General features: G+C 36.7%; 1 protein-coding gene across 1 annotated transcript in view; it reads right to left on the bottom strand.

The window, feature by feature from the left end:
- LOC129926902 (acetylcholine receptor subunit alpha-like) overlaps positions 1–12,906 on the bottom strand; it is a 75,117-nt gene that overhangs the window by 12,116 nt on the left and 50,095 nt on the right. Inside the window, exons 5-7 of the mRNA XM_056033434.1 lie at positions 7,466–7,598; positions 4,809–4,945; positions 2,257–2,444 (exon numbers count right to left, since the gene is read on the bottom strand). Of these exons, the coding sequence (XP_055889409.1) occupies positions 2,257–2,444; positions 4,809–4,945; positions 7,466–7,598 (458 nt within the window). The remainder of the gene's footprint in view (positions 1–2,256; positions 2,445–4,808; positions 4,946–7,465; positions 7,599–12,906) is intronic.

The raw sequence follows: 12,906 nt of genomic DNA, 5'->3' as shown, positions 1-12,906 counted from the left end.
ATTCTATGATTCCAATATGTGATATATGCTTCTTTATTCTATGATTCCAATATGTGATATATGCTTCTTTATTCTATGATTCCAATATGTGATATATGCTTCTTTATTCTATGATTCCAATATGTGATATATGGCTCCTTTTGTCTCGAAAGGCAATGGATGCGCCCAAATGAGTCACTGGTTTTGGCTTAATCTTGAGACGGGGCAGAATCTGGTGTGGCTAATCAAGCCAATTCTAGAACGGCAGACTTTGCCACAATTCGTACATGTGTATGCCTCTGATTTAGGGCTAGCAGACAGGGCAGCTTTCTTTTTATCCCTCTTGATTAAAGCCGCTTCAATTCTTTTGTTCTCAGCAAGGGTTGTCCCAGCACGCATAGTCTGTCTCCATGCACTCCGGTCTTTGGCTATGTTTTCCCACATACTTTCGCTGATGCCTGAGGCTCTCATGTCTCGCTTGCAGACATCTCTATATGTTAGTCTTGGGCGGCCCTTGGGTCTGACTCCTTCCACAAGCTCAGCATATAAGATATCTTTCGGGATTCTGCCATCTGGCATGCGGGTGACATGTCCGAGCCAGCGTAATCTTCTTTGTGTCAGGAGAGCATACATGCTGTTCATATTGGCCAATCTTAAAACTTCCTGATTGGAGACATGGTCCCTCCAAGAGATGCCCATTATGCGTCTCAGGCAGCGCAAGTGGAAACTATTCAATCTGTGCTCTTGGTACATGTATGTTGACCAGCTCTCACTGCCATAAAGGAGAGTGCTCACAACACAGGCGTTGTAGACTAGGATTTTGGTCGCTGTGGTCAATTTACCATTTTCCCAGACGCGCTTGGAGAGTTTTGCCAATGCTGTGGTAGCTTTTCCTATCCTTTTTGTCAGCTCGATGTCTAATTCTAGGTTACTGACAATTGTTGAACCCAAGTAGGTAAATTCCTGCACCACTGAAAGGGTGTGGTTCCCAATTTGTATTATAGGTATTTCTGCGACGTCTTGTGCCAGGATTTCGGTCTTGGAGAGACTTATAGTAAGGCTAAACTCTTGACAAGCAGCTGCTAAGGCGTTCACTAGCTTCTGTAGACCTCCTTGTGAGTGAGATACGAGTGCCGCGTCATCGGCAAACAGCAGCTCCCTTATCAAGATACGACGCCTTTTCGTTTTGGCTTTAAGACGTGCCAGGTTAAAGAGCCTTCCATCGGATCTGCTATGGATGTATATTCCGTCTTCCAGGGATTTAAAAGCACTGGATAGTACGACTGAGAAGAAGAATATGTGATATATGCTTCTTTATTCTATGATTCCAATATGTGATATATGCTTCTTTATTCTATGATTCCAATATGTGATATATGCTTCTTTATTCTATAATTCCAATATGTGATATATGCTTATTTGTTCTGCGATTCCCATATGTGATATATGCTTTTTTATTCTGCGATTCCTATATGTGATATATGCTTATTTATTCTGCGAGTCCAATATGTGATATATGCTTCTTTATTCTGCGATTCCAATTTGTGATAATAAAATACTTAATTTTCTGAATTCGAAATGAATTATAAATTACACTTTTATTTTTTTTTGTTGCTAGTAGAATCGCATCAATACTTTAGAGATAAATAGTGACTATAACGTAGTAACGTCTTAGTGCGTCCATTGTGTCCCAAGACAAAAGAGGTACATACAATAATAAGTTCCTCTATTAACGTTTCACCATTCACCATTCACCATTGCAATCGATCTTCCCTAAACTCTAATGTACATGTTAATACAAACAATAATAATAAGGCTTGTCTTCGAGCAGAGGCGAAGTCAGGGGGCACGATTGCCCCGGGCGCACCCTCAGGGGGGGGGGGCACACGAAGCCTTTATTTCTATGTAGTGCTCAAGGAAAATGGGGGAGAGGCGCCAATAAAGTACATTGCCCCTGTCGCACACGTTTTGCTCACTACGCCTCTGACTTCGAGTCTACTAATACAAATAAATACTCTCATCTACTGTCAACATTCACATACAGTGCTGAATTTACCAATAGGCAACATAGGCATTAAGGTCCCACTTGAATGGAGGGCCCACACAATTTAAAAAAAAAAAAGCAAAGGAATAAATTGCAATTTGTTGATGACAAAGAGCCCAAATCCCAAATAGTTAAGGACCCAATCAAGTCTAATTCCGATCCCGTTCACGAATCAGTTATCAATTAAAATGATGCAATACTTAGTTAGCTAACTACTTTGCTAGTTGACTGACCTATAGTGACCCTCTCTCTGGACTCTGGTGGCATCAGCAGACTAACAGGCACCAGCCCGCCTAACAGTAACGCTGGCAGGACGTAGGTCTGGACATAGTAGTCCGGGTTCCTCTTGAACATCAAGTCAAAGTGCATGTTGGGATACGGCTCGTGGCAGCACGCGTGCTTGATCACGTGAATGGTAGCGCTGGGAACCAATCAAAGAAAAGAACTTTAAAAAACAAAATTACTTATAAATTATGGACTTATATCATAAGGAGGTTCTCAGATTACAACGTTTGCATTCTTTATCTTCTTATTTTATCTATTTTTAATAAGAAATTTTTACGTTCTTCTAGCATCCACGTATTAACTCTTTCTGTCCGTAATTATTTACCACATTCTGGTGGAATCAACGCTGGTATCGTCAGTTAGGAGAGAAAGAGTTAACCCAGTTGCTAGAGACCTAAACTCTACTAAGTCATTTTTCCTGCCTGAATCAGGAAATACATTCTGTGCTCTAGTTGTCTTGAGATACAGAATAAGTAATGTGTTCTTTCTAAGTATTTATCTTATCTTATACAATACAGACGCTACTTAAAAAAGAGAAGATGATTACGCCCAGCGTGTGTCCCTGGGTTAATCTAGTCAAGCATGTAAACTCTGCCAAGTCATTGGTTTCTTGTCTGACTCAGGCAACCTATTCCATTTTCTAATGGAACTAAGGAAGAAGGTGTATTTCAACAAATGTGTTCTAGCATTCAACGCTAACATATATGGCTATGAAAACGGCGGGGGCCTGTTCAGCCTCGAGGAATTCTACAGTTGTACACACCACTAAGCCCGGCCCTGGATTTCAAACGAAATATCTGAAATTTTTCGGCAAATGTTAACAATTTACATTTTAAATCTGCTCTCCCCATCTGGATCAAGTTAACAGTATACATTTCAACTAGAGTTATTCATCTTTGAACATTTAAGAAACAAAAAAAAAATGTGTGGCTATTTTCGTGTTTCCAACGATTAGCTTGTGATCCTTGTCAGGAGACTTAACGAAGCAACGATCATTCTAGAAACTTGACAGCTGGTATAATTTTGAATCTAGGCCTACATAGAGTTTACATCCTTCCCAGACGGCCAGATAGTAGAACGGAGAGTCAAACGTATCGGTGGACCGTTGTGTAATAACCCTGTCTCCAACTTTCTTCATACATTGCACGCGACATCTTCCTGGAAGTATTGGTACACATTTTAATAGCTCTGCAAAGGGAGATAAACACTGTCGTCTGCCAGCTTTCTTATAAAAAAAATAAATAAATACTAAAAATAGATCCATGTATTAAATGATACTATTTAATCCTAATATAAACATTTTTATTGATATTTTCATTGAATTAAAACTTTTAATTAATCCGTTACAGCGTCTATTTTATGAGATCAAAAATTATTATTTAACTCTTGCTCTCCGTAATTATTTACCACATTCTGATGGAATCAACGCTGGTAGCGTTTGTTAGGAGAGAAAGAGTTAAAAATAAAAGGAAATTACGTAGGTCTACATATATTTCAATGTACAATAATGACGTAGAGATTGCCGCCAATTATTTCAAATTTAACCTACTGGAGTTCACATGTTATAGGTGTAGGGCAGTGTAGGCCAGTTTAAGGTATCTATATTACATCTTAAACTATATTTTTCTATTTAGAACAGTTTTTATAATTTAACTAGGGAAATCGGATGGTGGAATTGGTCGTTAATTAAGCAGACAATTAGAGGTAATAGGGAAACAAAACAAGACTTCCGGTATGGGGCTTAACTCTTTCTCTCGGTAATTATCTTTCCACGTTTTGGAAGGAATTCTTCATTTTGTTCATTACTATTTCACTACTCTGTTATGGTTGGGCTTCTATAGCTTTGTTGTTTGTTATCAGAAATGTTGTATTTGGTATAGAATTAAAGAGAAATGCATGCTCTTTTTATATAGTTCAAAGTCAAGTTAAAAAAAAAATAAACATTAATTTAATTTATTTACGTCAAAATCAACGATGGTATCGTCGATTAGGAGAGAAAAAGTTAAAACTTTGTTTATTGTACTGGCTGGAACCTAAGAGAGCCCCGATCGCTCTGCCATATGCCGTTTTATGTTAAACTCCGGAACGCAGCTGTGGTATAGAGAAGATGGAAGAGTTCCCCATTATGCTTGACCTTTCACCTTAACTCTTTCTCTCCGGAATTATTTACCACATTCTGGTGGAATCAACGTTGGTATCGTCACCTAGGAGAGAAAGAGTTAAGTAACAAGAACCTTCGATATGAGCCATCGTTAATTGGTATGTAAAAAAATTACTTCTGCTAGGATCTCACTCAGATAGAACAATTGTTCAGACATGCCTTTGGAGGGTATCTTTCATTAGCATTAAATAGAAAAATAGTTTAGACATGCCTTTGGAGGGTAGCTTCCATTTTAGTCATTGACTTTTACGACAATCACAAAAGTTGGCATGCATGGCTATCTGAACTCACACTGTGGCGAGCTCGCGCCTAAAGTCCAACGAACCTTGACCAGCTCACCTGTGGTCTTGCATTATCCAGTTTGTGTTGCTGCTGTAGTCAGAGACGTCGAAGGCGATCTCTGGCGAGCCGCCGAAGTAGGTGATGTTGAGGTCGTCACCGTGGTATACATAGCTGGCAAACTTGATGGAACATTTCTGTGTAGAATTCAGTTTAAGTTAACGGAAACGGAAATGACCGTGAATGGAAAGTAAAGTAATGGTAAGGAATATATTTTTAAAAAGTCAAACAAGTTTAAAACAAAAAACAAATATAACAATGGTCTAAAATATTGTGATGTCGGATTTTCAATATCTTTTCTAGTTTACGAGATCTAAACGGGACGGACGGACAGACGGACAGACATTTCGCACAAAACTAATAGAGTCTTTTCCCCTTTCGGGGGCCGCTAAAAATGAGGCGTGTGGTTATGTATACTCTTACTTCCTCTATGGTTATATCGCAAGGTCCTCAGGACTACCAAAGAGAGAGGCATGGAGAAAGACGGTCAACAGATCATGTGTGGTGCCCCAACGGCTTGATAGAGTAAGGTATAGGTGAAGGTGAGGGGGATCGAGTACGATTATGTTGCAATTTATATTTTAAGTATGTTTCCCAAACTTTTTCCTTAACGGAACACTTCGCACATAATGTGTATTTGGAGGAACACTTCGCACATAATGTGTATTTGGAGGAACACTTTGTTTATTTTATTAAAGAGAGAATGATTCACATGGTGGCCTACTAATAATTATTCATTGGTTCGTTGAACACCTATTCAGGTCTTTAGGAAGGGTACGACAAATGTACAGATAACTGTGATACACTGATTTTAGACCATTTAAGTAATCAGTAACTATAATCTAGTTTGGTTTTCGTCTTCCACTATACCACATATCTTTTTTCCGTTTCGTTTTAAGCAACTTATTTTATTATCGTTTTTTATTCCATGAAAGTAATATTTTTATTTCAGTTTTAGCTTCCCAAAATGATTTTTGCGAAATATGTATCTAAATTATATCTCAACATTTAAATTAGTTTTAGTTTCCCCTTGCCCTAGCCAAGGCTAGAGTTATCGTTCCTCGTGTAACTTATAAAGCACTTAACTCCTCCACCTTTATAAGCATGTCAATTAAATTCTAGACAAAATATCTGGTGAGTAGATTGCACGTGGTGACATGTTTGGAGGTGAGCAGGTGTAATATAATATATAACAATCCTCAGGGACTACAGGTAACGTCTTAAAGCAGTGGTGTCCAACTGTTTTTAGCATGGGGGGTCACATACATTTCCGACACGCTGGTCCCTCGCCGCTACAAAATCGCCAAAAGCAAATGGCACTGATTACCAGTGTCTTCATCGTGTACTGTTTGAAAAAGTTTCGGGAGCCGGAAGTGACCCGCGGGCCGAAGTTTGGTCACCAAAAGTCTTACAGTTACAATGGCCTCGGTAAAACCACCTACCTCTCACAGTCTATTACATCCAGACTTGACGTTACATAATATAGCCGGCGATTATTAAGAAACTAAATTAGATGAAATAGTTGTTTGACCCAGAGGGAGCAATCTTGCTTTAACACGTAACATTTGGTTAAGAGGTCTGGTTGTAATAGGCTGTTAGACTTAAACAAGAGAGCTATAATACATAGCTGGTCCTCATTGAGAAAAAGAAATCATGTCTTATCTGTATTAAACTAAGAGGATTTATGTTTACAAAGTTTATGTTTTATTAAAAGTACATTAACACATCTATATATCTATCTATCTACCTTTCAATCAATCAATCAATCAATATCTATCTATCTATCTATCTATCTATCTATCTATCTATCTATCTATCTATCTATCTATCTATCTATCTATCTATCTATCTATCTATCTATCTATCTATCTATTTATCCAGTCTGTCTGTCTGTCTGTCTGTCTCTTATCTATTTATTATACCTATAAATAAACACATAAATATATAAATAAATGATTAATTGGGATTTTTTTTTCATTTCTGACAATATCGTATTGCCAGACTTTTTCCTTTTTTTTGGCTTCTCTTTCTTTGTTATATACAACTTGTTATCTGCTAAGACTTATGCTGTTCAGAAATCTTTCTAGTGTGAATTTGTTCAATAAGTGTCTGATTGTATTGTTCTTAAGATGAACAAAGACGTTGATCATATCCTCTTATCAAATTTGGTGTCTCTTGATCGATTCAACACGTGTATCAACATGTGTATCAACATGTGTATCAACATGTGTATAAACATGCTCATAAACACATATAAAAAATGCTTGCATCAAACATATGTATCAACACTGTGTATCAACATGTGTATCAACATGTGTATCAACATGTGTATCAACATGCTCATAAACACATATAAAAATACTTGCATCAAACATATGTATCAACATGTGTTCAACATGTGTATCAACATGCTCATAAACACATATAAAAATGCTTGCATCAAACATATGTATCAACATGTGTTCAACATGTGTATCAACATGCTCATAAACATGTGTAAAAATACTTGCATCAAACATATGTAACAATATGTGTATCAACATGTGTAACTATAAACTCGTGAGTGAAACTTAATATTTCCACTGAGCGGTTCTAAAAATCTATTGCGCTGCATCCCGATTGAAAAACGTGAGTACTTAAGAGACATTGATACTCACCTGTTCATCAAAAGGGAAATAACGCAGGTTAACGCTGCATGGACTGCGCAGGTGTAAAGTGGGAATCCAGCTCACGTGACCGGAAGCGTACACGACCGCCATAGCGTCCATTAGGTGAACATCTTCATCTATACTGAAGAGAAACCAAAGACAAAATATCAAAGCTGAGTTAGCAGAAGATAACCACGCAAAGTTCTCTCCCCTTCCCCTTGCCTTCCTAAAACTTGAGATAAAACCTTCAGAACTTTCATTCCTGTGATTACCCTCGGCGTATCCTGTGTACAAAGTAGTGATAAACTAAAAACAGAATATAATTTGGGTGTGTGTGTGTGTGCATATTTTAGCGACGAAACAGATTTCTAAGCTCTTTAGCTTGTAGCACAAAGTCATTACAAATCTTATATCAACTCTGTCTGTGTGTCTGTCTGGCCAAACGTTCGTACACGTTATTTCTCCGACACCCAATCTCGGATCAATCTGAAATTTTGCACAATTACTTCTTTTACCTGGCAACAAAAGAATCAATTTAAAAAAACAAGGTTACAAAGAGAGTTCGTGTGGAAACACAAACTCAATATCGGCCCCCGAAGTGGTCCACCCAGGCAGGTATAAAAACAGTTTTCAATATTTTCAGAAAGAACATCAGAATGAAATTCTATCAAAGAACAATTGACAGAGAAGAACGGAGAAAGAAGGTTGACAGATCGAGTGTGGTACTCCAACGGTCCATCAGACCAAAGGTGAAAGTGAAAGTGGAGTTAAATGTGAACCTGCCTTAACTGATGTCTTATAATGAATATGTAATTGATCTAATTGTTTTGTAAAGGGTCAATCTCTTATTCCTCAAGAATAAAAACATTTCCGTAAATAAAAAAATAAATAAAAAAGAGCTATACCCTTTGCATTGCGATTAACGCGATATAAAAAAAAAAAAAAACAACAACAACTACTTATTAATTGTTGTTTTAAATTATGTCCAACTTATATGCATACTAAATAGATCCTTTCTCTTAAAAAAAGTAAACCTTTTTTGTGTGTAAATGTAGTAGTTAGTATGACATAACTTACATAACTTAACAATACATATGTAAAATTTTTTTTTTTAACCAAAAATCTAAAACCGCTGACATATATGTGTTAACATTTTTCAATAACATCTCCCTACTAGAGAGCATCCCGTGTTTGTTACTATTAAGAGTGAATAGTTGTAAAAGTGGAATATTTCTGATATGCACTTATATAATGGACACTATTATGGAGTCTTCAATGAACTTCCTTTTCCTATAATATGTCATTCTGACATTCTTTAGAGAAGTAATAGAATTAGAAATCTTTAATGCAAGTTAATACTCACTCATTTTATGATACATTTAGCAATAGTTATTTAAGACTTTGCAATTTAATACACAGACAATGTACACTCCTGCGGCACTAAACAAATGGATAAACAAATACAATTTTCTTTAATTGGGTTGAGACTTACAACTGAATTAAAGGAACGTCTCACTGAGAAATAAACAAAAGAAAATATATTTTCATTTATTCCTACAATTAATTGGTTAATTTTTTTTTATTAATATGGATAACTTTTGATGTTTTGTTTGGGTCAATGAATAATTGTGCAACATTTCAACTTTATTCAAGAATGGGAAGTGGGAGAAATAATGTGTACAAAATTTGTACCAGACAGACAGACAGACAGACAGACGGGGTGAGTCTTTGTGTAAATATTGTAATAACATCCAAGAGTTGTCAAATAATTAATGTTTACAATTGATTGAATGTGACACCTTTGTATTTAGACCTGTCTAGTTTGAAGATAATTTGATAAGGTCAGGCTTGGCGAGAGGTTATCCTTCAGAAACATGAGATGTAGTCAGATGGACCAATCAGATTGACCAGATGTTGGACTAAGAAAACACTAGAGTACAGGAACTATAAACTGGACTATAAACTGGACCCGAGCTGGGCCTGGGGGAACTCATTGATTTCAGAGTTAAGATTGTCCAATTCTGTTGACAGACGCGAGACTGAGAATGGGAAGTGGGGAAAGGGAGGAGAGGTGATAGAGAGAGAGAGGTGATAGAGAGAGAGGTTATACATAGAGAGAGGGGATAGAGAGAGAGGTTATATAGAGAGAGGTGATAGAGAGAAAGGTGATAGAGAGAGAGGTGATAGAGAGAGAGAGGTGATAGAGAGAGAGGTGATAGAGAGAGAGAGGTGATAGAGAGAAAGGTGATAGAGAGAGAGGTGATAGAGAGAGAGAGGTGATAGAGAGAGAGGTGATAGAGAGAGAGGTTATACATAGAGAGAGGGGATAGAGAGAGAGGTTATATAGAGAGAGGTGATAGAGAGAAAGGTGATAGAGAGAGAGAGGTAATAGAGAGAGAGAGGTGATAGAGAGAGAGAGGTGATAGAGAGAGGGGATAGAGAGAGAGAGAGGTTATAGAGAGAGAGGTGATAGAGAGAAAGGTGATAGAGAGGTTATATATATAGAGAGAGGGGATAGAGAGAGAGAGAGGTTATAGAGAGAGATGTGATAGAGAGAAAGGTGATAGAGAGAGAGAGAGAGGTTATATAGAGAGGGGATAGAGAGAGAGGCTATAGAGAGAGAGGTCATAGAGAGAAAGGTGATAGAGAGAGAGGTTATATATATAAAGGAGGGATAGAGAGAGATGTTATAGAGAGAGATGTTATAGAGAGAAAGGAGATAGAGAGAGGGGTGATAGTGAGAGAGGTGATAGAGTGAGAGGGGATAGAGAGATAGGGGATAGAGAGACAGAGATGATAGAGAGAGAGATGATAGAGAAAGAGGTGATAGAGAGAGAAAGTTGAGAGCATTAGAGAGGAGACAAAGTCCAGGCTTGAGGAAGAATGGATAAAAAAATGGAAAAAAAAAACAAAAGATGTACTAGACGTTTTAATAGGGAGAGAGTTGACTAAACAGAAGAGAGGGAACGAGAGAGTAAGTTGAAAAGAGAATCAGAAAATAGAGAGGCGTTAGAAGTGACTATGAGTTGGTGTGAGAAAGACAGGAAGGGAATGAGAGAGTAACATAGAGGGAGAGAAGAATAGGTGAGTGTGTGTTACTTGAAGACAGAGAGAGAGAGAGAGAACCAGTTAAATATAAATAATGAGCAAATCTCTCAGCAAGGAACAAAATGAAAAAAAAAAAAAGAACCCAAGAGCTGTAGACCAATGTGCTCTAGAATCTTGAGAGTTTGTTTGTACAAATATTCAAAATAAACATTGAAAATGGCTGTGAAACTAATGTTATACCAGATCTGTTGCCATTAAAATGTCTTGCAGATTTTATACCAATTTTTTTTTAGCTCTTAAAGAAAGTAAATGTTCATACTGGGAACGAAAAAAAAAAAAAAGAAAATACATTATTTACACAAATTTCAATGACTGTTTACACATCTTTCAATGACGTCATGTCTTCCATTCTGAGGGAACATCCGAAACGTCTGTAACTGAAAGTCTTCGAAGTGGTAGTAAATCTTTTGAATGACTTAATGTGGCTTTTGCTTGAGAAATGTGACGTTATGGACGGAAATGTGAAGTTTTGACCTTAAAAAAGAAGCTTTAACTTAAGAAATGGGAATTTGTATACTTGAAATGTTAAGTTTTGACATAAATTGTGAAGTTTTACTTAAAATGTGAAATTGAGAAAATATTTTTTAAAATTGAAATGTGAAATTTTGACATGGAATGTGAAGTTTTACTTGAATCAGATTTATACTTACAGACATAACAACGTGCATTTTGTTTTAAAGACAATGTGATAATAAGAAGTAAGGTTTCTCTTTCAGAACTTGCGATCTTTTGGGAAGATGCTATAAAGGTCATCTGTTTCTGCGGCCCACGGTTAACGAGGGTGTCATGAGGCCAGCACAAGGAACAACCGCTTTTAAAGACGTCAGGTATCCATTAGAGAGGGGTGGATTCAGAGGTGCCTGCCACATCATTGTTCGGTAGTTAGTGACATTTATTGAAATATTCTAATTACACAATTGATATTACATCACTGAATCAGCTACGTTAGACTTCCTCGCAGCTTAAGAGCCTCGCGACTACTGCCCCTTGACCATGTGTTTTACACCCCACTATTCAACTGTTGATTCATGTTTTCCCCGTGCGAGATCATATTCATAAACAAGTGAATCTCGTGATCCACAACTAATAAATGCCACTAACTACCGAACAATGATGTGACAGTGACCAAAGATCCTGAAATAAAACATTCGGGGCTTCACCAGGATTTGAACACGGGACCCCGGTTCGGAAACCAAGCGCCTCCCTCCTTCACCGTGCCTCCCTCCTTTATGAGGCTGATGACGTTCTGTAAGAGCGAGTAAGGCGCTACTCTTCTCATAATAACTAATAAACGGTATATACCAACTGGAACCTTTTTAATCTCAACACATTGAGTTGAAATAAACTTTGTCAATATAAAACCTGAGATAATAATAAAAAATAGTCGACCTTTCAGATAACCAATCATTGTCGTTTCGAAAAATTATTTTTTTTTGTCGTTTAACTCTATCTCTCCGTAATTATTTTCCATGTTCAGAAGGAATTATTATTTTTTCCCGTTTGTATTTCATTAGCCTTTTTGGGTTAAACTTCAGTAATTGTTTTCTTTTAATCAAAAAATTGGATAATTGGTATAAATAAATATATGCCTTTTTTATGTAACACAAATTTAAGTTTACAAACCAAAAATTAAGTTAATTTAATCGGGTCAAATCAACGATGGTATCGTCAATCAGGAGAAAAAGAGTTAAATACCAGAGAAATCTGTAGTTAGCCATCGTAAGACAGCTTGTATACAGATACTTATGAAGTATTTTCCTACACAGCTCCCAATTATGACTTATCAAAAAATGAATACACTCATTTTTTTTTTTTCAAATAGTTGATTCTATACTTGTGAAAATGGCGGTGTAGAAAACAAGCCAGTTCTTACAAACTTCTTACTAGCAGTCTATAAAATAAATGTTTCTTCTTCTTCTTCTAGCCAGGATTTTGCTGCTGAGCTCTCTGCAGACTGTGCCAAGGAAAAATTATAAACACAATTCTGTAGCCCAATGTCCAGTTGAAATTCATGTCAAGATAAGATCATATTGCTGTAACTTATCCAACAGCCGTATGTTAAATCACCTCAACGAAAGGACTGTATAGTAAGAATAGTTTAATACTATAACAACAGTAATTCAATAAGTAAATTATCTCTTTCTCTTCCCATTCACGATACCAACTTTTTTCAATGTGGGAAAAATATTATTACTTTTCTTGTATTTTAGCGTTTATTATTAATTTATTAGTAGCTAAAAGTTAGTCAATCCATCACTGAGTACCGGCATATATTTTTTTTTTACAAAAAAAAAAAAAAAACAACAACACTGGTTTGACCTATTAAATTTAATTAATTTTTG

Source organism: Biomphalaria glabrata, chromosome 6 (genome assembly GCF_947242115.1).
Source record: "Biomphalaria glabrata chromosome 6, xgBioGlab47.1, whole genome shotgun sequence".
Classification (NCBI taxonomy): domain Eukaryota; kingdom Metazoa; phylum Mollusca; class Gastropoda; family Planorbidae; genus Biomphalaria; species Biomphalaria glabrata.
The sequence above is the reverse complement of the archived record's forward strand: the minus strand, read 5'-3'. Positions and strand labels throughout refer to the sequence as shown.